The sequence below is a fragment of the Macrosteles quadrilineatus genome, unplaced genomic scaffold (genome assembly GCF_028750875.1).
Source record: "Macrosteles quadrilineatus isolate MER2022 unplaced genomic scaffold, UCM_ALF_1.0 Scaffold_4__1_contigs__length_99947679, whole genome shotgun sequence".
NCBI lineage: Eukaryota > Metazoa > Arthropoda > Insecta > Hemiptera > Cicadellidae > Macrosteles > Macrosteles quadrilineatus.
The window spans coordinates 42,971,282-42,999,268 of record NW_026542597.1 but is presented as its reverse complement, the minus strand read 5'-3'; the positions used below and the strand labels follow the sequence as shown (position 1 = coordinate 42,999,268).

General features: G+C 35.2%; 2 protein-coding genes across 5 annotated transcripts in view; both read left to right on the top strand.

The window, feature by feature from the left end:
• Nucleotides 1-16,601, top strand: part of LOC128991912 (uncharacterized) — a 38,472-nt gene extending 21,871 nt beyond the window's left edge. For all 4 annotated transcript variants that reach the window (XM_054415194.1, XM_054415191.1, XM_054415192.1 and 1 more), the window contains exons 4-12: nucleotides 1,008-1,303; nucleotides 2,251-2,380; nucleotides 5,408-5,614; nucleotides 10,055-10,326; nucleotides 11,306-11,537; nucleotides 12,403-12,600; nucleotides 14,762-14,921; nucleotides 15,758-15,869; nucleotides 16,378-16,601. In XM_054415194.1, the coding sequence (XP_054271169.1) occupies nucleotides 1,008-1,303; nucleotides 2,251-2,380; nucleotides 5,408-5,614; nucleotides 10,055-10,326; nucleotides 11,306-11,537; nucleotides 12,403-12,600; nucleotides 14,762-14,921; nucleotides 15,758-15,869; nucleotides 16,378-16,484 (1,714 nt within the window). In that variant the 3' untranslated portion in view covers nucleotides 16,485-16,601. The remainder of the gene's footprint in view (nucleotides 1-1,007; nucleotides 1,304-2,250; nucleotides 2,381-5,407; nucleotides 5,615-10,054; nucleotides 10,327-11,305; nucleotides 11,538-12,402; nucleotides 12,601-14,761; nucleotides 14,922-15,757; nucleotides 15,870-16,377) is intronic.
• A 6,113-nt stretch (nucleotides 16,602-22,714) lies between these two features.
• Nucleotides 22,715-26,581, top strand: LOC128992884 (uncharacterized protein K02A2.6-like). Its single transcript, XM_054416630.1, has one exon. It carries the CDS (start codon nucleotides 22,715-22,717, stop codon nucleotides 26,579-26,581), a length of 3,867 nt encoding a protein of 1,288 aa, XP_054272605.1.
• The last annotated feature ends 1,406 nt before the right edge of the window (nucleotides 26,582-27,987 follow it).

Sequence of the window (27,987 nt, the reverse complement as noted above, 5' to 3'; positions counted from 1 at the left end):
TTTACGTTGTTTAGCATTGTTTAAATGGAAAAAATTGGCCATGCATTTGGAAAAGTAGACGTTTCTCTGTTATTATTTATTAATTCTTAACAAATAAGGTATCAATGAAAACTATATAAAATTGACTAACTTTTTTGTCTCTTGCAGTCTTTTAATTAAGTTAACGGTTTTCGTGAAATTTGCCTTCAAATATTTTAAATGGCTGCAATTTTTGAACGGTTTTTGAGTTTTTAGTACAATTTTAGACAAAGGTAAGTCTTAAAAAGATAAACATTATTGCAAAATGTCAACGTTGTATCTCAAACCGTTTAGGAGTTATTAATGTTTTTGTAAAAAACACATAAATACAGACAGTCGGAAAACTAGGCACCACAGACCCATGTTCCTATGGTGAAATGTGTTTGTCTTGACCTAAGCAATAACGCTATATGCATATGTCCAGAGAGTTACGGGACACCCTGTATATATAAAATAGGCAAGCACGATTTTTGTCGGCAGAACTCCTCTGTGGTTTATTAACCGCTTAAAGGCTCATTATTGGAAAGATCTCATTGAGTAGATGTCATATAAAGTCTTACATGTTGAAAAATTTCCTTGGCTCTGCCCCAGTGGCTTTTAAAGTTCCAATGTTGATTGATTGTTTGTAGTGCATTTCTTTATCAACCTTTTCTTTAATTTGTGCTGATATTTTTAGGTATTCATCTTTAGGTACTGCTTGAGCTAGGGTTGCTTTTAGGTGACTAATTGTTTTGTGAAGGTGAACTTTCTTTTTGTATATACCTTATAAAACTCTTATGTCCTAAAAAAAAAATTCTTATCCAATAATTTTATATTTGACTAGTGGGGTACCTACATACAAATACCTCGTCCTCAGTTGCAAAAGAATTGGAGCCAAAGACTGATTTTTTTTTTATTGCTGGCATGGTAGTTGTACATATCTATATTAGTCATTATTGCAGTTTCATTTTGGCCACCATGCATTTTACAATACTGTATTAATTTTATAGTTTTCAGGCTAGAGAGGAGAACAAATCGATACAATTAATAAACTATGTGGTTAAGTGGGAACAGGTAAAACTACTAGAAGATGATAAGATCCAATCCACAGATAATTTTCAAAAACATCAGCAAATTCTAGAGACAAAAAATGAGAGTATTAGTTTTATTAAAACAGAAGAAGCCGAAGAAATAATTAAAAGTGAAAGGACTTACCACATTATAGTACATCATGTGTCTATTCCATTCCATGCAACTAGTAGAAGTGCATTTGGAACCTGTTTAGTACTAATATCGTACAATTATCGTGAGTATTTATCCTTTATTTAATTAATTCAACAGAGTATAGTAATTTTAAAATATATCTAGAAGAAGGATTCTTTAAACCTGGTCTTGTTACTGTCTAATATTAATATAGGCCTAAAATACCCCCGCTGCAGCAAACCTTCAGACTAAGAGAATTTCCGTTTACCTGGCTGGATTTTGACAAAATATTCTTTTAAAATTGTCAGATTTATTTCCTATATAAATAACATTAATGTTAATGAGTACTTAGGTTTGCTGCTACTGGGAAGGTAATAATCAGGGTTGTCACCTGTTCTGATTCTGATCGGATAGTCCCGACTTTTCTCCCTTATGCCCATGTGTTTATGTCTATGTTAATCCGTGGGGGGGGGGGGGGGGGTGTCCTGATTTTCCCCCAACAAAAAGTGGCAACCCTGGTAACAAGGTGTGTTTTTTTTTTTTATAGAAATGTTGATAGTTTAGTATTAAAAAAACAAATTTGCCAAATTCAATCAAAATATATACCAAAAAAAACCAGCTAAAACAGTTTATTTTTTCCCCATTTTATTCTTTAGGCCTACAATAATTTAAGTAAAGTATTGTTGGTTAATCGTAAAGAACGTTTCAAATATTTAGTTAGGCATGGTACTAGAATGGTACTGAATTAAACAAAAGTTTAACATAATTTTGGCCCGTTCTAGGCCATGTTACTTACCCGTCCAGGAAGGGTTAAAAGTAAACAATCGTGGCTTGATCTTTTTTTTTCCTAGGACGCTAGGGATTGTTTTTCATATTACTTCAGGCTAGACCTAGGGGTTGCGGCATTATCACTGAGATAAAATCCATTGGTGATTTGGGGGGATTTAAACCCGGGACCTCTTGGACCGAAGTCCCTGCTCTAACCACTTATACCAGCTCGCTCCCCTGGCTTGATGTAGAATTCAATAATTTGTTAAAATCTGTATGTAGGAGATTGCCTGGAAAACAAGCTGTGGTTAGTTTTGAGAGCTGAACAAGTGGCATGGAGGAAATTCCTGATCCCAAACAGAGAATACCTGCTTCACTTACCACAAGGAACAGATAAATTGTATTTTGACAAGTAAGTGTTTGCAGGACTTAAAATCGTTATAGTTAATTGTTAAATATGAAAAAACAGGGACATATTTCCCTAACGGCGGTAGCGCGGGACCTTACTTTAAGTGCTCGAAAGAATGAAAAAATATTGTTGCTGATAAATTGTTAGAGTTAGAGGGAAACAAATTTTGATCCAAGCGATTATTCTCACGATCGTTGAAAGCGTCTGTGAAGATTGTGCTATCAAAAATGACGATTCTGTCGCAATAATGAGAAATGATGATAAAGTCTCAACAATCTTAAGAGTGGAGTAAATCTATACTAATATATAAAAATGAGATGGTGTGTGTCTGTCTGTTACTTAATAACGCAAGAACCACTGAACCGATTGAAATAAAATTTTGTATGAAGGTAGCTTATACACCTGGTTAACATATAGGCCTATTCCTGTTATTATAATTCCCTTGGGCTACGCCCCATGGGCTTCCAAAGTTTCAATGTTTACATTTTGGAAGAATGTAAATAAATAGTAAAAAGTATTAATTGAATTCAGCTGTAAATACTATAATTTGACAGTTCAAACAGCAGAGGTTAAGAGGTACAGGTTCTGATCCCAAGATTCTAAAGTTTTATGATTATGAGAATAGTTTGATTAAAATATTAAAATATAGGAAACAGAAGGATCATTACAATGAATAATTTTTTTGGAATAATTTTGATATGGTAGCTTTATGTTTATAAATTTGAACTGATAAACACATGTTTGGATCAGGATTTTAATAGATTTAAAAAAAAATTAAGAGATATGTAAGGCCTACTAGTACAGTTTTAAAAATTTAAGTGACTCAAAATGTTTACACTTTTATTTGTGTTTTAATTCAATTTACAAACTAAATTTCAACTATAGGCTACCTACTTTTATTCTGCCCAGAGGTAGTTCTACTAATTATATTTTCTTCTATCATCTACTTCACATTCGCTTTTTTAAAATTTACATTTAAATCTCCTTAGTAGTTGTATATTTACAACACTGCTTTAATTTGACTATGGAGAATATCACAAAACTAAACTGCACGCAATTCACTTTTGTATTTAAAATCAATTAAAATCTGTAACGTATCTATGTTTCTTTACTCAATGTTTTAAACAATGATGTAAATTAATGCAAATACATACACGTTTTGAACTATGGAACGAGTTAAAATAATTACAGTTATGTATTACGTTGTTGATTTATATTTAAATTGATGAAATTTGTGCCCTGATTAACAATAATAGTGGTTGGCTTTCTAACAAAAGGTAATACAAGTTTTCCATTATTTTATTTTTGCTTATTATTGTGATATATACACACTGATCTGCAGATAAAGATTGGACTTTGAAAAAGCTCATTAGCTACGGTCAAACATATCAATTATATGTGAAATAAATATAAATTGTTTTTTTGCTTTACTACAGTGCTTTATGTTGTGCAATTGTTTTTTCTTATTTACTTGATATGTACATTTATCAACAAAATAAATGTTCAAGTAAGCTTATCATTTGAATTTTAGAATCGTATGGGTGCATTATTTCCATAAATGCATCTTAAGAAAGATATTTTTCAAACTGAGAGTTTCAATTGAGTTATGTTCCTGAAACCAAAGGGGAATGTGTAACTATTTTATACAACAGAATTCAATATAAAATATTTTGCTTTTTTTAAGAGGTTGGCAGCCTCTTTTAACCTTGCATTTGCCCGTCCACATAGACTAACCGCCCGTGCGTGGATCATAAACAGTTAAGAAAGGAGTGAGCTGGGACAGCACAAAGGTGATCTGTACTGATAAAATGTTTTCGGCAGTGGCCAGGATCCGAACCTAGGAGGATTAATCCTCCTAGATCCGAACCCACGACATCACTGCCTTAGGCCCGAAGTCCGCAACGCTACAGACTGAGCCACCGACTCACTAACCTCAGTGCCGTCTCCGTTGCGAAGCACGGGTACAACAGCTAGTTCTTAATAAAAGTGTTCTTGACATTTTTTCATAAAATCAGCTGTTTTATGTAATCTATATCTATAAAAGAGGAAATATATATATGTATGTAATGTACCTTATATACTCCCAACCCGCTCGAAAGATTGTAATGGAACTTTCAGGCATTATTAAGCATTATTCAAGGATGGTTTGTGTGAAGTTTGGTGCAGATCCGTCAAAAGGGCTCTGCCCCAGAGGGTTTTAAGGGGTCCAATGTAAACTTTTGGAATGACAATGTTTACAAATAATAATATAATTTAAAATCAGATGTTTACTTTCACCAACTGTTTTGTAGGTTTGAATAGGTTTGAATCACAACATTCTGTATTAGTCATGATTTGAAATAGTGCCACAATGTTTCCATAGAATGCAGAGCAGAAAACTATTTTACTTTTGGATAAGTCCAAATATATTAAACCCCAATCGCAGGACACCTGTGAACTCAACAAAGTTTAAATTCTCCACTACTGTATTAAATATGCATAAAAAGTAAAAACCTGTATCAAAGTATTATAAATAATGAAAGGGATGGCAATGCCTTGATATTTTTATCTTGTTCTATACCCACACAATCTAACATAAATTATTAAGTGAATAATAATCGTGCATGCTATCTCGGGTATTCAAATGCCTCCCAATTTGTCATTAACCCACCACATTACACATTACTAATACTATTTATCGCAAATAACAAATTACAATTTAAAATAGTAGTTGTTAGCGCAGCAACGGGCGCCGGGTAACTGCTAGTTTAAAACTAAAAAATAAATAGCTGCCATTCTCAAATTTTGATTTGGATTAAGGTAAATTGTTTTCTAACATGGGGCTCTTCTACCTTAACACACAGTGCATATCAAGTTTTACAAAATGGCGGATATTCGGTTAGGGTAACGATTTCGGAAAAAGTTTTATTCTTGATTGTCTACTAATTTAGAACCAAGGAATCAATACCTACATAAATTATGTCTCACCTTTTTTCAACACCCTGTATATTATTTAAAATACTTCTTAATTTCTGCTTGTACATTTTCCAGGAATAGAAAACCACTGGATACCATCATGGAACATAATATCAGAGAATTAAGAGTAATTTTCCACCATAAAATATTTTTTTCAAAATACTCTCTTCTGGGCAGTACAGTGCCAAAAGAATCAAAACTATACTTATCTGGCAATACCAATTATTCAGAATATGTTTACAAGTTCACAGCAGATACACTTTGGTTTAGGTTTTGGTTTAGGTAAGTGCATAATTTGGTAATTCATTTTTACCTAAAGTTGTTGAAGAATGTCTAGTCTTAAACCATATTGTATACAGTACAGCAAACTCGTGGTTTGGATTTCTTGGGAATGTGTTGGGGAGACATTTTGCTTATACAGGAATTTCCTAATTTAAACTTAAAACTTTTCTTTTTAAGTTTATCCCTGTTGTAGCAAACCGTCAGTCTATGCAAATTTCCACTTGTCTCATTGGATTTTGACGAATGCAAAATTATTTGTTCTTTAAATCTCTACATGATAATTATAATAAAAATTGGTAATTTTTATGTTACAATTTTAAAAATTTGAAAAAAAACACTTTTTAAACAATTTAAACTCCTTTTTTCACCTTGTTTTCATGACTCAACCTTGCTGGTTTACATGTTCTTTCGACGTTTCAACAAAATCAGACCAAAATGACTCAAACTATCATGTTCACAACACACACAGATACAGTAGGCTCTCGCTCATCCGGATCGGCCTTGTCCGGACTCCCGGTAGTCCGGATCGGCAATCGTGATTTTTTTTAGCGGCACAGTACAGTAGAAGTCCGACTATCCAAGCGAAACGGGACCGAGACTACCTTAAATAATGAAAAAAATCGGATAACACGGCGGTAAAAACTATTACCAGTGCATATGCCCGGGCTATCAAGCCTTGTGTGCGAGGGGTCCTCGCACACAAGGCTTAAGTTCCTGCATCAAAATATAAGAGGATTATTGAGTAAAATAAATGAGTTGGAGATATTTGTAGAAGATGAGTGTCCAGATTTAATTTGTTTAACCGAGCACTTCTTAAAAGCAGAAGAAGCTGTAAACTCTACAATAAACGAATTCACATGCATAACATCGTTCTGTAGATCAGAAATGAAATGTGGTGGTACGGGCATATGGGCCAAACCAGGTCTCAATTGCAAGCCCCTTGATTGTAGCGAGTTTTCCAAAGAGGGCACTTGTGAACTTGCCGCTGTGTCGATAACCGTAGATAATAATGAGAAAATTTTGTTATTGGCAACATACAGACCTCCTTCAAACACGCACACAGAGTTCTTTAGTAGAATAACTGAATGTATCAACAAGTATTATAACCGCCACCGTGCAATCTTAGTTATGGGTGATTTAAACATCAATCTTGCTTGTGATACACTTCTCGCTCAACAGCTTACGTCAAACATGGCATCATTTGATTTGCATAATATTATAAAAACCTATACTAGGGAAGTCAATGGGTCTCGTAGTCTTATAGACCACGTTTTCACAAACATAAGCAACGTCAAGGGGTCTGTAATATCCGCAGGCTTATCAGATCACAGCGCTCAAACAGCGACTCTGCATATCAATACTCCCTTAGCTCCGAAAGCCTGCTCTAAGTATGAAAGATTGTTTTCGAACTCTAACATTGACTTGTTTACATACCTAATTTCTAAAGAAAATTGGGATGAAGTATTTAATGCAGCAGACTTACAAACTAAGTTTGACGAATTTCTGTCCAAGGTTAAATATTCATTTGAAATTTCCTTCCCCAAAAAGTACAATAAAATCAATAAAAATACGTATAGTAAAAAGATTCAGTCGCCTGAGATAACAAAATTGAAGGAGCAGCTGTTTGCCCTATACAATAAAACAAAAGATCTTGAATCTTCTCACTACCTGGTTCACTATTACAAAAATGTAAAAAATCAGTATAGACGCCTAATAAGAAAAACTAAGTCAGAAGACACTCTACGCAGAATAAAAAAATCAGACAATAAAGCTAAGATTCAATGGAATATGATAAACAATAAACGACCATCAGCCAAAAAAAGTTACACCGAAATATCTCTTAAAACTGATAATGGTGAAGACATCATAGACCCTAAAGACATTTCCAATGAGTTTAACAGTTTCTTTTCAGACACAGGCAAAGACTCAAAGGCAGCTTCATCCATAAATACAGATATAAATAAGAAATATTTTAATTCACTCTTTCTACATCCAACTACCGAAAAAGAAATTTTAAATATCATCGAAGGCTTAAAAAACAAAAAGTCTTCAGGGGCTGATGAAATATCTCCATATTTACTAAAAAAGGTTGCATCATATCTGGTAAAACCTCTATGCCATTTAATTAATATGTCATTCACCAGTGGATCATTTCCTGATGCGCTGAAGGTGTCAGTGGTCAGGCCTATATATAAAAAGGGAGATCCAAGCTCTGCAACAGCTATAGGCCCATATCAGTTGTGTCTGTATTTTCAAAGATATTTGAAAAAATCATTGTGATTAGGCTGTGGGACTTTTTGACAATAAATAATATTATATCCGGAAACCAGCATGGATTTACTAAGGGTAAATACTACCTCAGCGATGTTTCAACTGATAAATGAGGTGGTTTGTGAATTAGATGCTGCAAACTACTCGGCTGGTTTGTTTTTCGACTTGAGCAAGGCGTTCGACACAGTGGACCATAACTTATTGCTCGATAGGATGAGTAATGTGGGCGTAAGAGGAGCGGCCTTAGATTGGGTCAGGTCATTCCTTTGTGGCAGAAGGCAATACGTAGAAATAAGGGCAGTTGATGAGGCTGGGTGCATTAGAGCCTACCCTTCTGCTGAGAATCCTGTTGCTAGGGGGGTGCCTCAGGGCTCCGTCCTGGGACCAGTCCTTTTCCTTCTTTTTATTAACAACCTCTCTTCCTGCATAACCTCCTCAAAGTTATCCCTGTTCGCCGACGACACCTCTCTCTCAGTTTCTAGCTCCTATTTTCTAAATCTGGAACAAATTAGTTTTTTGGATGCAAACGCTATAATTCAATGGTTTGGCGACAGTTTATTGAAAATCAACACAGACAAAACACAGCTCATTAACTTCCGCTTATCAAATCATTCAAACCGATCAAACAGTGGGTTTAGTCTCCTTCTGGACGAAACTGAGGTCCACCCTACACCAAATGTCAAGTTCCTTGGATTGATCTTAGACGAGAATCTTAAATATCATGACCATATTAAATACATTTCAAAAAAACTCAGCTCTGGTATCTTCGTTTTACGTAACCTCAGGAACAATGAGAATCTGGAGATAATGTTGACGGCATACTATGGGCTCATTTATCCCCACTTAGCATATGCCGTTCCTATATGGGGATGTGAGTGCCAGCAAACTAAAATGTTGTTTAAACTCCAAAAAATGGCTGTGAGAACTATTTTCTCTCTAAAAAAGCGCAAATCCTGCCGACAATATTTTTTTAGTTCAAAGATTTTGACATTCCCATCCATTTACATTCTTGAATCTTTAACATTTGTGAAACAGGAATTTTTTTAAATGTGATTTTTCTGTAAAAAACCAATACACATTGCGCAATTCACACACATTAGGTACCTATTCCTAAACATTCAACAACCTTCTTCAAGAAACACTTACTGTACAATGGCATAACACTTTTTAATTCACTTCCACTTTTTCTTAAACTTGAACCAAACCTGTTGAACTTTAAAAGACAATTAAAATCTTTGTTGATTAAGTTTAACTGTTATAGCGTCCAAGAATTCACATCTAAACTCAGTTCCATTAATAGTGATGCAAATACTTATATATATAAATCTGCACCATTGTATATTGTATAAAATTGTATATTTGTAAATAGTTCTTGAGTATATGAATCCAGCTTTTGTTTGATTTTGACTTAGCCAATACAAATTGTATATTGTTAATTCTGGCTGAATAAATGATTTGATTTGATTTGATTTGATCATTACTGTGGACCTGGAACAAAATTCGGACGAAAAAATTATACCGGTGGAAGTGCATATGCCCGGGCTATCATTACTGTGGACCTGGAACAAAATTCAGCCGTAAAGATTATTACCGGTGGAAGTGCATATGCCCGGGTTATCATTACTGTGGACCTGGAACAAAATTCAGCCGTAAAGATTATTACCGGTAGAAGTGCATATGCCCTGGTTATCATTACTGTGGACCTGGAACTAAATTCAGCCGTAAAAATTATTACCGGTGGAAGTGCATATGCCCGGTTATCATTACTGTGGACCTGGAACTAAATTGAAAAAACGGCTATATACAGTACTGTGTATTTGCTCGACTCTCGATAGTCCGGATTTTTCGTAATCAGGACCGGACGTCCGCCACATTAGTCCGGATGAGCGAGAGTCTACTGTATATACAAATTTTAACAAATAGTGTTTTTGGCCTCTGGTGACATCAAAATGAAAAAAAATCTACTAAGTTGAGTTAGATATGATAGTTAGGTAAATTAAGACTACTTGAAAACAAGAGGAGTTCCCTAACCTCCCAAAACGTAGTTTAGTCAAAACACTTGCACAAGAAAAGTCCATTTCACCAATAAAAGTTGTAAGTGTTAAACAAACCCGACTTTGTTCTATATATTATATAGATCTAACACAAAAAAAAAATTTTATTTTGCAGTACAAGTGAGTCAGACCACGCCGATGTACCTCTTATCAGTTTTTATGGACGAATCATTAACATAAAGTATTATAAAGAAGACATTTTCAAGTCGTGTTACCTGTGTCTTAGAAAACAACCTAATAAACCTGAGGTTAAAACTCCCAAAAATGAAGCTCTTCAAGTTTGGTTGGATCCTTTCAAACGTCGTCTGGAGCTTGGGGACAGAGAACTGGTCGAATTACCAAATGTTTACGATCAAGGAGATCGCCGGATGAAAACTGGCGTGCCAGGTAAATTGTATACTCTCACAGGCAAAATTCAATAAAAAATTGTTTGTTTGCGTCGACAATATAAAATATTAGATAGGAAACATTAAATTTTCACCGTAAACATTATTTTAGCATGGTAAACAATCAAATCATGATTTATTTAACTGTATTAATTTTAAACTTTATATGAGCCTGGCCATTCGAGATGCACCTTTGCGCATGCACGGTAGTGCGGTGTGACTTGGCACATTTGATAACATATTGAGCGATTTTTCAAAACTTGCTCCCACCGCGGTAGCGAGCTCAGTGTGACTTGGCCTTAAGATAAGAGTTGTACTTGTAGAGCCGCTGACACTCTCAAAAAAAGAATATGACTCATAAGGCCGGGGCCACACTCATCTTATCTCGCTGAATTTTTTCTACGGGCGTTACCGGTGGGTTTGAGAGATACATTACGGTATATGGGGCAGGCCACACTAGAGTAAAAACGTCCGTGAACGCGTTTGTCAAACGTAATTGCACGTGTATTCTTTAATAACATTCCACGGGCGATGCACGTAAAACTAGTCGCGGGGCATTGCGGCTTATGGGAGTGAACACACTTATCTTATCTCCCTAAAATTTTTCCATGGACGTTTCTAGTTTTAACCTGACTTATTCACTGTACAGTAAGCGTGGAGGGGGGAGTGCGGATCACAGACACGGACAATTTTATTGCCAGTGTGGCATGCTCTTACAGTCTCGCTGGTTAGCCCGAAAAACCTATCTCGTAAGACGAGTGTGGCCAAGGTCAAACGTGCATCGCACGTGAAAAAGGAAAAACCAATCTCGCTGGTTAAAATTTACAAGTGTGGCCCCGGTCTAAGACAGATAGCACTGCACATCCTTTTACCCCTTCCAAAACCTGCATGTCTGTTAGTTTACAGTGATATTTTTTTAAGCTCGTTTTGGTCCTTTGAACCGGATATTCAGGTAATCAAGTTTCAACATGTAACAACAGGCGAGATGGTACAAATGATCAAGCTGCAGGACCTGGTTACGGGAGACGAGCGAAATGTTTACATCAAGCACAATTACGTCAAAAGTTGTCAACAGATGGCACGGCTGGCGCCAGGGCTTACGGTGTGCTTTACGCATCTCAACCGTCGGTGTGCGTCTAACGGCAAGTGCTACTACATCACCACCATGCTGACCTGCTGCAGAGTTCTTGACAGTCTGGAGAACAGACTCAGGTTTGAAACATATTATTAAAGCTTTTGCTGTACCTACTTTGGTATTATACGGAGGCCACTTATTTTAGAGGGTTTTTTTCACTGGTGACCAAAATTAACGACAATTAGAAAGAACATGCTTTAATTGACTTACTGTCCGAATTTGACATGATTACGGTTAGCGGACTTTGCCCCCAGAAGATAGCGATGTCGGCGAGGATTGAGTTGAAACGGAGGCCACCCTTATGTGCGCTGCAGCGGTTATGTTGGGTTGGGTTATCATAAATATGTTTGTAGGACTATCCTTGTTTCGTCAAAGTACGTCACTCATTACGGATTTTGGAGACAAAACTAACCTAGTGCACTGCAATAAATCACCCAGGACACAGACCCAGATACAGGCAGTGACAGGTGATGCGCGCGCTCCGGTCAACAACGTGACCTTGGCCTACTTGGAGGGGATTTGGCGGGCGAAAAATGACTCATCTGGTGTAGTTCGATTCATAACGAAACGAGAAAAGTCCTACAAACATATTTATGATAACCCAACCTAACATAACTGCCTCAGCACACTGAATGAGGGTGGCCTCCGTATAATACCAAAGTTCCGCTTTTGCTTATTTCCTACAAGTTTTCAAGAGTTGTATTGTCATTGGACTTTTAACATGAAAAACCATGGTTGTAGTAATTAATGCAAAAATCATTCATAAATTCAAAATAGGCTATAAATTACAACTGAAGAGTAATTTCAAGTACAACATGATTTGTTGGCTGTGTTTATTAAACAATATTTAATATTATACAAAAAAAAAACTCACAATATCAGTGGTAATTTCCTAATGTACAGATGAGATTTTATCTACTAATAATACCTTCAACTTTGCAGTGAAGAATGGGGACATTATGGCATTTGTCAAAAGAAAGAGAACCAGCAATTGAAGACATGGGGTGTGCTGGAACCATTCAATGTGATCAAAGTTGCGATTCGCTCCAAGTGCAGCTACTGCGAGTTTTTGTTTGACAAAGGGAAATGCAGTGGCTACTGTGGTGCAGAAGGGGTTCCTGCAGTTTCTGCGTACGCTGTGTAAGTTGACTCTCACTTATGGATACTTAACTTAAAAAATCTGCGTCTTGTTGACTCAAGATCCTAATTTTTATTTGTCACCAGGCATACAAAGATTTGCATTGGACATTGTAAAAATATAAATCTACCTATGGAACCAAAATATTTCGACACCAATAAGAGTGGACAGTGTGCAAAATATTGTTGCTGGATGACTAAGAATGAAAGAGAATACATCCTATCATTACTCTCAAACACTAGGCCTATAAATTATTACACACATTTAATTTAGACATGTTTAAATCTTATTTAAAAAAAATCAAACGATTTGGGGAAAAAATATATACTATAAACAGATTGAAATTGTTAACAATTAATTAAAGTTTAATTAAAATATTTTCAACAATAGTTTGAACTTCACAACAAAACTTAAAAATGTTATCAACAATTTAAAGTTATAACAATATTTCAAAATTACAGGAATAACTTTAAACTTGTAACAATAGTTTAAAACTTATAATAAATAACCTAAAGACTCTCTTTCACACTTACTCTCCTTTAACACTACAGAAGTCTCAGTCAGTAATCTGGCAGATATAGGACCGTAACACTGCCGGATCAGTGAAAATGCCGGATTACTGGTATGTTACAATAAAAAACAATTAAAATGCACTTAAAACACGTCTCCAAAGAACGTGCGCTCGGAAACCGCTATAGCCGCGACCGGGGATGACGATGATTACGTTTTCGTGACCGCGGGAGGCCAACGACCGCGGGAGATTATCAGATTTTTGCCACGATCCCGGAAGACAACAATAATGTCTACATGACCTTGGGAGATGTTCATGATTTTTCCGCTATCGTGCATGACGACGATGATGTTCCAGTGACCGCGGGAGGCGACGATAATGTCCAAACGGGCACGGGAAAAGTTCATGATTTTGCCGTGATCGCGCAAGACGACGATGGTGTTTCCGTGACCCCGGGAATGGATGATGGGAGTGGAATATCTACACGACCGGTGGAGATATTCAGAATTTTGCTGCGGTCGCGGAAGACAATGGTAATGTCTACACGACCTCGGGAAATGTTCAGTAATTTGCCTCAATCGCTGAAGACCTCACCTGTCAAAAGTCGCCGGATTACTGGAGTGCCGAAGTGGCGCAGTGCCAGATTAGAGGGGGTCTACTGTATACGGTTAACACAATAGGGTTAAAAAACATTTAGATACATTTTTTTTGTAGTTTTAAGAAGAGCATGAGTGCTTTCATCCTACATGGTTACAACGATGCCAGAAAACCGTGCTGTCTTATATCCGTCTACTGCCACTGAACTGGACGATTGTCGCGCTTAGGCCGTGCGTCAGTGGCACATTTATTTAATTGCAAGCTTCACACTGAACGCTATTTAATTGAACGAGAGCCCGCCAGCCAGTGCAAATAGATCAGCTTCTTATAAAACCGCACGATTAGCGATTAGCGTAAAACCGTACGGTTTTCAACCAGACAGCGGAATCCATTTAGTGTGAAAGGAGCGTTACACTTGCCTATTCAAGTCAAGTCAAGAATAAGAATAAGAATAAAATTTATTCCATTGATATTTTTACAAAGAAATAGGACACGTCATGCACATTACAAAATAATCATCTAAATACAATCAAGTCAAAATGATTTATTCCATAAATAAAAACAATCATTACAATACATCAGACTTAAGAAATCTCTCTCTCCAGTTCAAACTATCCTTGGTTGAAACTGCTGTCAGTGACAGTAAAATATATTTTTTTTTGTAGGCTATTAATTTATTTGTGCCAGAGTGGTCTCTTTTTCATTCCGGTTACCCCGCTATCCTCACAAAATAACTTGTGTTCCAAAATACCAATAGTTTTAAATGTACCCAACTTGTAGTCATAATAAGCTTAAGTAGTAATTGTAGAGATTTAAATATTTTCTCTTTACTTATTTTTCTTTTGCCTTCTGTTTTATCAACTACATCCAAAACTTAAAAGATTGCCTTGATTCTACAAAACCTTCTTTTTGCCACTTAGTGCAAATCTACCTTACACTATCTATCTATCTAGTGTAATCTATCTATTACACTATTGTTTAATAAACAATAAACTGAATAAACTACTTTTCAATTTCCTCTTTAATCCTTAACTCTGTATTTTAATCTTTTACAGGGCTTGGATCAATGTTGTACATGATGATAAAACCTTAACGATGGAAAAAGTGCTGATAAAAGAGGATTTAGTGCGAATTCTGCTGGGAATACCAGAGAAGTTTTGGCAGATTCTGCGGGATGCTTCTGTTGAGGAGGAAATTGTCGCATTTAGAGATCAGGTAAGTCTGTAATTGTTGGAGATCTGTTGGACATCAATTTGGATTTCAGGATAGGAAATAATTTTGCCCTTATTTTTTGGATGGATATTTGTAAGCAAAAGTTTTTTTTATAGGTGTACTTCTAACGTGGTTTTAGTAAAGAAAGACATTACATATTAAAGTATTCAAAAGTTTGAATTACAATTACATCTATCATATTAGTATTGAGTAACTTATAATAAGTTAATTAACAAAACAAGGGTTTAAAAAATATAACCTTTTGTTCAGGTCTTGCTCAATTTAAGCTTAATGGTAACAAAAGTATAACATGTCAAATTTTAACACACACTTAAGGAAATAATGACCATCAGGGGCAATTCGGCCTGATATGTCCAAAATTATGGCCCTCAAAATCATTTACTGTACTTGTTTTTTATTTACTTTTATTAAGTGAGTTGGCCATTAACTGTAGAAGATTTGCTTATCTAAGTTATTCCTTGTGATCTTTGTTAAAGCTTTTGTTATTGCTGTGTTAGGATTTTCATAAAATGCCTTTGAATTCAGAATGTTGATCGTTGATATTTATAATTGCTATTTATATTTTTTGGGAACATTTGTTAAGTCAATTTCTTTAGTATACACCATCCACTTTTTGTTTTTTTGAACCAGGTAACTGATTGTGGGCTGGAAATCCTCTAAGCACTTGGATAGCATGTTTATATTTTTGAAATTAAAATGCGGCTGAAGGGGGGGGGGGAAGGGGCTAAGAAGATAATTCAGTAAACAGTTGCTCAAATTTGAGTAACAAAACTCTCATGTAATATTATTAAATCTTGGTTCCTATTGATATTTTGCAGGATTTGGACAAATCGTCTGGTCTATCTCCCCTCAGACAGTTGTTTCAAACGTATTTCAGTGTCAAGCCGAGGGAAAAGTGCTACGTTTCTGTGAAAAAGCTGCCTCAAAACGGTAAATTTATTAATTTTTGTTGTTGTGTTATTTATTTATTTTTTGTTTTTATTGGAACATTTGTTACCTTCAAGCATTTATCTTTGTTCAAAGTGTACATTGAAAACAATAATGTTTTAGCTTTATATGGTGTTTTTTTATGTCATTACTGATTACTAATAATATAGATTTGAATCATATCACTTTATAGCTATTTCAAATTTATGTACTATGTTAAAACTCTCTACGTCAGATTTTATTGGTGTCTTTGCTGGGATAGGTTAAGTAAGCAAATTTTTCAATTAGAATATTGAACACTAGCCAAAAGTCTGTTTTAAATGAACATTAAAATTAATGGAGTTATTTATGATGCCATGTCTATATGCCTGTTTTTATTTTTTACTAAAATATCCCCTTAAAGATGTGGAATTCATCCTAATATTATCTTTATTGAGTATTTAGTTTGCTGCAACAGGGAAGGTAAAAAACGTGAAATATTCTGTTTAATTTCCCAATTTATTTGTTGCAGAAGAAGGAGACTTGTACTATTGCATCAACTTGGAGCCTATAAACAGTGAAAGGCTCAATGTTTTTGGACAACTAGTTAATAAAGAAATCAACAATAAATTTAATTAATCGTGATATGTCTACTCCAGGCTGTGAATTTAAAAGGTATTTTTGATTTTTACACATATGTCATCAAGCTTTAGAAAATTCTAAGTCAATTTAATCGCTGAGGTTTAAGATTTGTAATTTCTAATAAACAAATAGTATATTGTACACAAAACAACAAAAAACAAAAAACAAAATCTATATTGTAACAAATAGTAAACATGTGTATAATGATGACTGTCAAGCAATAAATTACCAAGTTAATGTTTTAAGGGTAACCAAACAGTGTTGTTGAAATGAAAGTTAATTTTTAAATATCTGTATTCAATATTAGTGTGACCAACTATTGTTAGATAGACCTATTATTTTATTGTATATTAATTATTTTAATCATTCCAGTATTTTTTATTTGCTGTGTGTTTAACAACTTCTTTGAAATAGATTTCTTGTGCAGTCCAAAAAATGTTGGTTATTTTTCCCAATTTCTTGCACTATTAATTTAAATTAATACTTACTTACTGCCATGGCCACTTGTACCACAGCTGGTACTTGGCCTCACCAACATGTTGTTGCCAGTTCTCTCGGTCCTCCGAATCTTCCTCTACTAGTCTCATCTTTTCCATATCTTTCCCGACTTGATCCCACCACCTGGCCTTTGGACTTCCTACTGGTCTCCTTCCCCTCGGATCTCCCCTTTAACGTTTTCAACAAGCTCACCTCATTTCTCCTCAAGATATGGCCAACCCACATTAGCCTTCTGCTTTTGGCCTTTTCTACAATATCGGGGTCTCGGAATGATTATCTTAACTCTTGGTTGTGAAGGATTCTCCATACAATAGACAATAGACAATAGACAAAATCTTTATTGAAATATTCCTAGAGAACATTCATGCGTCAGGTACATAAAATGTACAGTATGTACGTGAACTATTACAGTAATTTGCAATTACAATTAGAATTTTTTCTTCTTTTTCTTCTTTTTTTCATGGTAGCTTATTGTTTAAGAATTCATCCTCAGAGTAGAACGGCCGGTCCATAAGCCATGTTGTCAGGTGCTTCTTGAGCAGATTGGGTTGTTCTCTCTTGAGGTGCTCTGGTAGGTTGTTAAAGTACAGAGCACCTTTGTAGGATGGTTTCTTCTCGTACAGACTCAGATGGTGTTGTGGGAGGGAAAAATTGGCGGCATGTCGTGTGTTGTGCTGGTGTATGTCTCTGTGTCTTGGCTACTATACTCCATCTTCACACACTGGACCATATAATAGCTCTTAGAACTTTATTCTCAAAGGTTATAATTTTTTCCGTGTTTTTGCTCAGGATACAATTTTCCCCTCCATATACAGGTACTGGTCTAATTTTTGTTTTCCTTGATAACAGCTTTGATTTAATTAGTTTTCCACACTAATTACCTCACTTAAATTCAAAACTGTTAAAATCTTTGATGCATTGAACAGTGAACTGTGGGTTCTAGATTTTAGTAACAAATTACGATTTGTTCTTTTGTTACAGTATATTTGCATAATATGACTGAAATGGTGACCTTATTGTATTTCTTTAGGCGTCGTTGCCACCTTTGTTTCGATGCAGCGTTGTATTTGAGGAGACTCTGATTTTATTGGTTGGTCAACTGCTGTTTTAACTCAAGCCAGTTAAAAGTAAAACATTTACAGATCTAACAGTAAGACACAAAAAAAAAAAAATAATAATATTGAGAAAAAAAAAATAGTAATGTCTCTATTGCCCCTTTAATATTTGAGGTATGTGGTAAATCAAGTAGTTAGTTAAAACAAAAATTAAAACTAATTTGACTTAACAAGCATACAGAATCTTTGTTCACTAAATTCAAATTGCCACCGTCCTACATATTAACCTATTTGCAACTGTACCTATATTAAAAAATGGTTTTGAGACGTGCTGTAATATATTTTACCATGCGAAGGCTCGATCTTCATGTCTTTTATTAAATGTTCATAAAAAGCTGACGAGTACTCTGACAGGAGGACAGTATTGTAAATAATGTTCCATCAATGCATCATAAAATACTCGTCCAAAGAAGGTATTTATTTTATATAAGATGTTTTTCATAATCAAATGTATATGGAATTTTAATATTATTTCCCTTACTATTCATCCTCCACTATTCACTAAGAAGTTTCTCAAGTACCGGTCTACTGTATTTTGATTTTATATTTTTATAAGTATATCCATGTAACAAAGGTTATTTAAATAGAAGGCTAAATTGGTCCCAGGGGTAAAGTAATGAGTATTGATTATTAGTTATTCAAGTGAAATTAGTTTTGTCCCTAGTCTTTAACCACTTTACAGTGAACTGGGTTTTCTCTCACAGTTTAAAATGTATTCCTACTCAACAATTTATCACAAGACCATGGACATGATAACCATCCTGATGTGGATAGTCAACTGCTTAGGACTCTCTCCGTACAATCCAGAAGTCCCGGACAAACTGAGATTCCTGCCAATCATTTACGCGATGATTTTAATGATTTGGTTTATCATCCATGTACCCCTGAGTGTGTATCTCATGCAGAATTATTTCAAATTTTCATTTCCGATTCTCGCAGTGTTGTTACAACAGCTGGGTGAGAATCTGATCCCAGCTGTTGTGGTTCTGGGAGCCCTGAACGACAGAAGCTACCCGGTAAATCTCGATGACCTTGTTTACGTAGACCAATGTCTGTATTCTGTAGGAATCGAAGTTTGGTTTGATAAAATGAAAAAATATGTAAAGTTTTCCTTCTTTGGTCAGACATTTTACATTATAAGTGTATTGATAATAATCATTTATCATTTTACTTTAGCACTTAAAGATATTATGAACATCTATTGCAGTGTAACGTTTGCGATTATAACCAGTCTAAGTCTGATTTACAATGTTTATCTCGTTTATTACTTCGCCACCGCTTTTCTGCTGTTCAAATACAGATTTCAAATGCTGAATGATGAAATGAGGAATTTAGGTGAAAATAAACGCGAGTCTAAGGAAAGAGTAATCAAGGTCAAACCTTATCAGTTAAGAAAAATAGCAAAAATACAGACGCTGAAACTAGCCCATTCCATTTACCGAGAGACAATAGTGGGTTTCAACAAACGATTCGGTCATGTAATGCTGATGCAGTTTGGACAAAGCGTTTCAGTTATTACCCTCTATATATACTTTTTGTTGAACTTGTTTATGCAAACATTAGCCAACACTGGTGGAAAATTTTCTGAAGAAATCTTTGTAGCTATATTGACATTTGGCATTTTCCAAAACTTTGTCATGGTAGTGTGTTTACTAATCAAAGCATGTTACTCAACCAGTTCTGAGGTATGATATTCATAGAAATACTGTATTGCAATTAGCCATTTTTATTTGTCCGTGTGCTGTAGATGAAGTTTTGCACTCTGTATATAGCACTTTAACCTAATTTGAATTAATTTATCTCAAATGTAGACCGATAGAAAAATACCTATGTATATTGAGCATATAGTATTAGTTATAAATTTACAGTTACATAAATTTTATAAAATGCAGGTAAGATTGCAATGGGGTGATAGCATGATGGATCTTTAGGATTACCTTTTTTTAAAATATGGGAATAACTTTATTTTGGGTGGAAATATGCCTGAAATGAGAGAGGAGTTTATTAAGTGTATTAATGGTTTTGATATGAAAAAAAGTCATTTTTAAATTAGAGTAATTCATATTTTATCTTTCCCAGAAGAAATTTTATATCCAAATGAAGGCAGAACTTTTTAAAGATAAGGGTTGTTGCCAAGATTATGAGAGGGAGTATGTGTAAGATTGCTGATTATGTTTATTTAAATTTTAATTTATATTTATAAATATATAAATATATAGGGAATTATCAGCTCTACTTCTACCCCTATAAGTTATCACTTATCATTTGACAGTGCAATGAAGACTGAAGGGTCTAATTGCATAACCAAGTTATTATTCATTACCATTACAACATTCAATAACTTGATTACATTACTGGTACTAAAAGAATTGGTTTTCATGTTGTGTTTGTTCTTGAAATTTAGTTTCAATTTTAAATCCCTGTAGGGTTTTGTCACCTATTAATGATATCTTACACAATAGAGAAAATATTGCACATGCACGCAACTGTGGGGAGACTTCTTTTCATCACAGTAAATTCTTTGGGATTGTCTCCTTAAAATCCAAATCTGCCAAAGAAGTTGAACTTTTTACCTTCTCTTTATTCCTTACTTCTAATATTATTTTTTTCTTGCAATATTCCAATTGCCTTGATTCACCTGCATTACCACAGTTTCACGGTATCTTTCGTGACTCTTTGTTTGCAAAAGGCTATAGAATGTGCTGTGCCACTTATACTGATTGTGAACTCTTTCAATGAAAACGGCCAGCAGCTCCAAGCAAATGTATTGGAGGTAGTAACGGCAGATCAACTTTTGTTCAAAATTGGTGAAAAAATAAATTTTATTTGGATAAAAAAACTCTTAAGAACCACACATACTTTGGTTTTATTCTATGCTGTTACAAATTCAACATTGAATTTCTATTTGAAGGAGAAAAAGAACAGAGATTCGAATCTTAATTTGGTATTTTCTATGTTTAGTGTTGTCTTTGCAATTTACACTTTGTTTTTTAATTGGTATTATTGCCTAACAAATTTACTTTTTCACTATCGCTTTCAAGTTATGAATCAAGCAATGAATTCCATGAAGAGATATAATAATATGGCTGTTAAAGTAAGACTATTCAATGTGAGTAGTATAATGAAAATCAACACATTGAAAAAAGTTCATGCTGTGAACAGAATTGTGATTTTAGCGTTTAACCAAAGACATGGTCTTGTTATTCTTCTTCATTTTTTTCAAAATGTAGCAGCTGTTATCATCAGCATAACCTCTTTGATTAGTGATGTTGTGACGTCAAATAAATCACCAGATCTTACAAACATACTGACTCTAGCACAAAGCACCCTGAATGTAGCAGCTACAACAATAACATGTGCCATGTCTGCTTCAGAGGTATTTATCATTACATATTATGTATCACATTGAGGCCCGTGGTTTGCGTGTACTGATAACCAAGTGACATCCGGCCTACATGTAATATTATAATGTATACCTCGGGACGTGGTAATGACCGCAGCGTAGCAAATATGTGGAGATCGGTAAAGAACGTGTTAAGAAAAACTTTAATTTCTTGGTCATCAGGACTAGGATCACCATACCTTTCATCCGTATCCATTGCACTAAACACGATAATTTCACTAGTATAGGCCTAATAATGATTCCTACATTTCATGTTTTATTTAAATTATATGATATTAATAACAAAAATGTTTAACACAAACTATTGTTCCTGCACAACTTGCAAACAAGTAAAACACAACAATAAGAAAAAAAAAACGCATTACCCCCACCATTCATTATTGGACTCTGAGCTTTCTTCCCACCGACACATGAGACTATGATATTTCTTCCCCCCTGACCACGTTTATTTGATCCATTATTTAACTGGACTCTTATCCCTTTTCCCGCTAAATGTAACTGTGGTTGTAATCTATTCAACTCAGTCTACAAAATGGCATTAAAAACAAAAATTGACAATGATCTTTTTTTGCCCTGGTCCTTTAGTCACTTTATGCCATAGTGATGAAATATAGCTACTGTTTTTATTAGTTTTTCTATTTGAAGAAAAACACATAAAATAAACTTTTGTTTGTGATAAAATGCTAAATTATCTGTAAAAAGTCTTAATAACTATAATTGTAATAGAAAATATGTCCGTATCATATTATGTGGTATTTTCAAGGACTTTCTTCATTAATTTCTAATGAATTCTTATATATAATAAGGAGTTGTCATCAACATATGATTTCTTAACACACATGGTTTATGTTATTGTTTCTATTGTTTATGTTTGTGTTTATATATTTTTCATTCAGTTAAAATAGTTGAATAAAATGGGTTGTACATTCTCTTGTATCTTGTTATTATATAATTTAAGGACTTGATAACTGGCGACGAGGAAAACCAAAATGGAGTCAACTAACATTACAAGTTACAAAAGGATTAGAAAATCAATCAAGGCACAATTTACTAAATTAACAAACAAGCTGAACAATCAGGAAATTGATCCTGGGCAAGTTGACGAACGTCTAGAACTTCTGGACTCAACATGGACTAAATTTCTTGAAGTACAAGAGAACATAGAACTAATAATAAACTACACAGACCTGGATGAAAAAGTAAATTACAAGATGGACATTGAAGAAGTATTCATTAAGTTGAAGATTATGTTGAGGCAGTTGAAACCTATTTCACTTTCGAATTCAACTCAAGAAATCAATGGTAATGCAAGCAACTCTACTGGCAATACAGCTTCAACATTCCATATTTCATTTGTACCTTACAGTGAAGATGAATCTTTTGACAATTTTACAAAAAGACTTGAAGTATTTATGCACCTGAAACACATATCAGACGAAACTACAAAGACATTCACCCTACTTAATGCCCTACCTCCCACGTTACATCAAAAGCTCTACAACATTTGTACACCTGAAACGCCACTTCAGAAAGATTATGATGACCTTATAGCTTTACTAAAGCAATACTTGGATCCTCAACCAAGCGTTTGGGCACGGCAACATAATTTTATAGTACGAGAGCAAATGGTAGGTGAATCCGTTACAGATTTTACAGTTGAACTAAAGAAACTTGTTACTCCTTGTGAATTCAAATGTTCTTGTGGAAAGTCTACAGCTGAAACTATGCTACGTTTACAGTTCATCAGAGGATTGCGAGATGCTGAGATTAGAACGAAACTACTACAAGTAGAATCAGACAAGACCTTCCAGGAAGTCATAAATACTGCTAAGATAATGGAACTATCTAAAACTGAAAATACGATGATTACATCTTCACAACATAAAGCCGAAATTAATCAAGTGATCTCAAATACTACTAATAAACAATTCAATACAAACAGCGAAATGAGAATTAAATCTACAGGACACAACAACAGTTCATTCACATTCCAATCACTTAAGGGGAAGTGTTACAGATGCGGTGACGAAAAGCATAAAGCTAACAAATGTAAATTTACTGAACACTGGTGTAGAAAATGTGGAAAGATGGGTCACATCGCTCGAGTGTGTCTGAGCGAGAATTCCATGGCAAAATTTAAGAACTTGAGAAACACATGTCAAGCTGATGTCTTAGTTGAAGAAGATGAGTCTTATGAAATGAACTTAATAACTTCAAAAAACTCAGATAAGTTTAATTTGGAGGTGAACATTGAGGGAAATGAAATTACAATGGAACTAGATACTGGGGCCGCATTGAGCACCATATCTTACAAGGATTACATGAATCTAGGATTGAACAAATCCATTCACAAAACGAAAGTGGAACTTCGTACTTATACTGGGGAGGTTTTCGAGCCTGTTGGATATGTATTTGTGAAATGCACGTACAAAAATCACAATTTCATTGGTAAACTATACGTGATCAACCGGAATGTCGATCCTATCTTTGGACGTGATTGGATAAGGGAAGTTAAACTAGATTGGGCTGACATTAGGAGTATTACAAGTTCTTACATGCATGCAGATATCGATAGACTGATTGAGAATTACAAGGATGTATTTGAACAAAATATTGGTGTTATTCCCGAGGTAGAAGGTCATATACAACTACTTGAAGATGCCAAACCGGTTTACATGAAACCTCGTTTAGTGCCATATGCTTTAAGACCTAAAGTTGAAGAAGAACTGGACAGATTGGAAAAAATAGGAATCATCTCGAAGGTCGAACAAAGTGATTGGGGAACTCCAATTGTTCCAGTCGTGAAACCCAGCGGCAAGATCAGAATCTGTGCAGATTTCAAAGTGACTTTAAATAAACAAATTAAGGACATCAAATACCCTATTCCACGTATAGAGGACATTTTTGCAAAAATGAGTGGTGGTAAGTACTTTTGTACACTAGACATTAGTAACGCTTATTTACACATGGCAATGGACCAAGAAAGTGCGCTACTTCAAACAATCAGTACACATAAAGGACAATATAAGGTAAATCGACTCATGTTCGGAATCAAGACGGCTCCGGCTCTATGGCAAGGGTTAATGGACAAAATACTTTCTGGAATTGATGGCGTTCAGTGTTTTTTTGACGATATTATTATTCAAGGTTCGACTGAGTCTGAAGCCCTAACAAGGCTAGAAAGTGTTTTGAAAGTCATCAGGAGACACAACCTCAAACTAAATAAAGACAAATGTAAGTTTTTTCAAACACAAATCGATTACCTTGGACATACTATAGATCAAAATGGTCTACACAAGAACAAGGACAAAGTGGAAGCAATCTTAAAATCACCAAAACCGTCAAATGTGTCAGAGCTACGAACATTCCTGGGCTTGACTAATTACTACCAGAAATTTATTCCCAATTTGAACACAATCTTGAATCCACTACACAATCTATTAAAGGCACACACTAAGTTCGTTTGGACCAGAGAATGTGATAAATGCGTTGAAAAAGTTAAGGCTGAGATAGCTAGTGACCGGGTCCTTGCTCATTTTGATGAAAATGAAACCTTAGTACTAGCCACGGACGCTTCTCCAGTCGGATTAGGAATTGTTCTTTCTCACCGCTACAAAGATGGTACTGAACGGCCAATTTCATTCGCTTCTCGATCTCTCACTGCAAGTGAGAAAAAGTACAGTCAGATAGACAAAGAGGCACTGGCGATTTACTGGGGATTGAAGAAGTTCTACCATTATTGTTATGGCAGAAAGTTTATCCTTGTAACAGATCATAAGCCACTTGTTTCAATCTTTGACCCATACAGAACCTTACCTACTATGACTGCCACACGTATTTTCAATTACGCTCACTTCCTCTCTGGCTTTGATTATACTATTGAATATAGGAACACCAAATCACATGGTAATGCAGACTACATGTCTCGTTTTCCTAATGAGCATCCACCGACAAATCAAATCGATCAACACAAAGCCTTTTTCATTAATCAAATTGAATCAATGCCTGTAACACATGAAAATATTGCAAATGAAACATCAAACGACAATGAGCTAAAACCTCTTTTGAAAGCACTTCAAGATGGCACGGATTTAGAACATATTGGCTTGAAGAATAATGAGTATTCACTTCATGATGGCTGCATTTTTCGTGGTTCCAGAGTAGTAATTCCTGAAAAACTACAAGGAAAAGTACTCAATGAACTTCATCTAGGACACTTAGGAGTTGTGAAAATGAAAAATCTTGCAAGAAGTTTTTGTTACTGGAAACACATTGACCGTAACATAGAAGATCTAGCAAAGTCTTGTCGTCCATGCTGTTTGAAGCAGAATCTTCCTGAAAAAGTAGATGTCCATCCTTGGCTGGTTCCATCAGGACCTTGGCAACGAATACACATCGACTTTGCAGGTCCAATTTATGGGCAATACCTTTTTGTTATCGTTGATGCCTATTCAAAGTGGGTTGAAGTCATACCAACCAAAACTACAACATCTAATTGGTGCATTCAACAGCTCAGGAAACTCTTCTCCACCTTTGGTTACCCGTTCACGTTAGTCTCTGACAATGGCCCTAACTTCACATCATCTATTTTCAACCAATTTCTACAAGCTTGTGGCGTCACACACAAATTCTCTGCCCCCTATCACCCTGCAACCAACGGACAGGCAGAGAGATTTGTTCAGACTGTAAAGAAACAGTTAATAGCAATGGAGAATGATGGAGGAGATTTGCACTTCAAAATAAATCACATCCTAATGTCACTAAGGAATGCCACAAATGCTACAGGGTCCTCGGCATATGAACTTATGTTTGGGAGACGAATAAGGACAAGGCTGGATCTTATGAAGAAACCCCAAGATCACACAGAAATGCCCGACGGATGTACTAAAATCAAAAGAGAGTTCCGGGTGGGGGACAGGGTTCAGATGCGCAATTTCGGAAAAGACGGAAAGTGGAAATTTGGAAACGTAAGAAGGAGAGAAGGATTGGTGCATTATCAAATCGAGATGGACAATGGGCAGGTTTGGAGAAGGCACATTAACCACATTCGGCCGTGTAAATTTGAGGGGGAGGATTAATAAGGAGTTGTCATCAACATATGATTTCTTAACACACATGGTTTATGTTATTGTTTCTATTGTTTATGTTTGTGTTTATATATTTTTCATTCAGTTAAAATAGTTGAATAAAATGGGTTGTATATTCTCTTGTATCTTGTTATTATATAATTTAAGGACTTGATAATATACATACACATTTTTGGTGGTCTGGAGAAACCAATGATATACAATGATGAAAGATACTCAGATGTCGCATTTTTCTCATGTTTGTGGGTTGTTATTATCTCTTCCACAGAAATAACACTTTCTCTAGCTCGCATTTATTTGTTAAGCTGGTTTATACTACAACACGAAGCGAAAGCTCTATTTTATATATCCTCCAACCATATTTTTACAGTCACTCTCTTTTTCATTAATCCAGTCTCACTGGTTCATGGTCATAGTGTTGCTCCGATGTTTTAAACACTAAATTAAATATACAAACAAGGTATAGAAAACAACACAGTAATAATAAAAGCCAAAATGCTTTAGACAAGAAAAATAGCCCTTATTTGGTCACATGGAGTGTAACGGTCCTCCTCCAACAACTTTTTTCCCTCAATCCTACTTGTTTTCAACATGAAAGCTATGGTAGAACTTACACTTTCTATAGTGTGTGGGGAAAGGTAGGTAGGGGATGTAATGTAACATGTTTTTTTTTTGTTTTACCACCTACTCAGGGCAACCTAAAATACTCCTCTTTTCTAACACTGGTCACTGGTGTCTAGAGCAAAGTCCAACACCACCCCCCTTGCCCTTTAAACTCTCATGGTGGAGGAAGACCCTGTACCCTGTGCAATAGGAATTTCCCCACTGTGCTCTCTGCTCGGGCTCTTTCTTGCTCGTCTCAAGTATATTTTTGACACCTCACACTAGAGCAAGTCAGAATAGTCAGATTAGTGAGTTTGCTGATCTCAGTAGGTTAGGTACTGTCGCAGAGTTTATGCTTCTTTTATCAGCTCCACTACTGAATGTATGCCACGATGACAGAGATTTTTCTGCTCGTACAACAGCTATGTTTTTTGTGATCAGACTTTTGTGTTTTATCTGCTGTGACAAAGCTGTGCGTATAGCAGGGGCCTAAGACGTAACGAAACAGAACTGTATTCAGTACTTTATAGTAGTACATTAGAGTTGTGTCAGGAATCTCTTAGAGAAGAATCATTTTACATAAAAAAAATTATAAATAAATAAAAACGATTGTTTTAAAGAGTTTTTAATCAACATATTGTAAGCATTAGCTCTATTTCCACTTCAATATGGATTATTCAGGACGACCACATAATTTAATCACTTAAGTATTTGACACTACAATGAAGGGAGAGTGTAATCTCTAAAACAAACTGATATTCTTGGCAGAAGTTCAATCACCTGATTAAATTTAT

Excerpts from the sequence above, each read along its gene's own strand:
- LOC128992884 (XM_054416630.1), top strand. The coding sequence starts at position 22,715 with ATGGACATTGAAGAAGTATTCATTAAGTTGAAGATTATGTTGAGGCAG.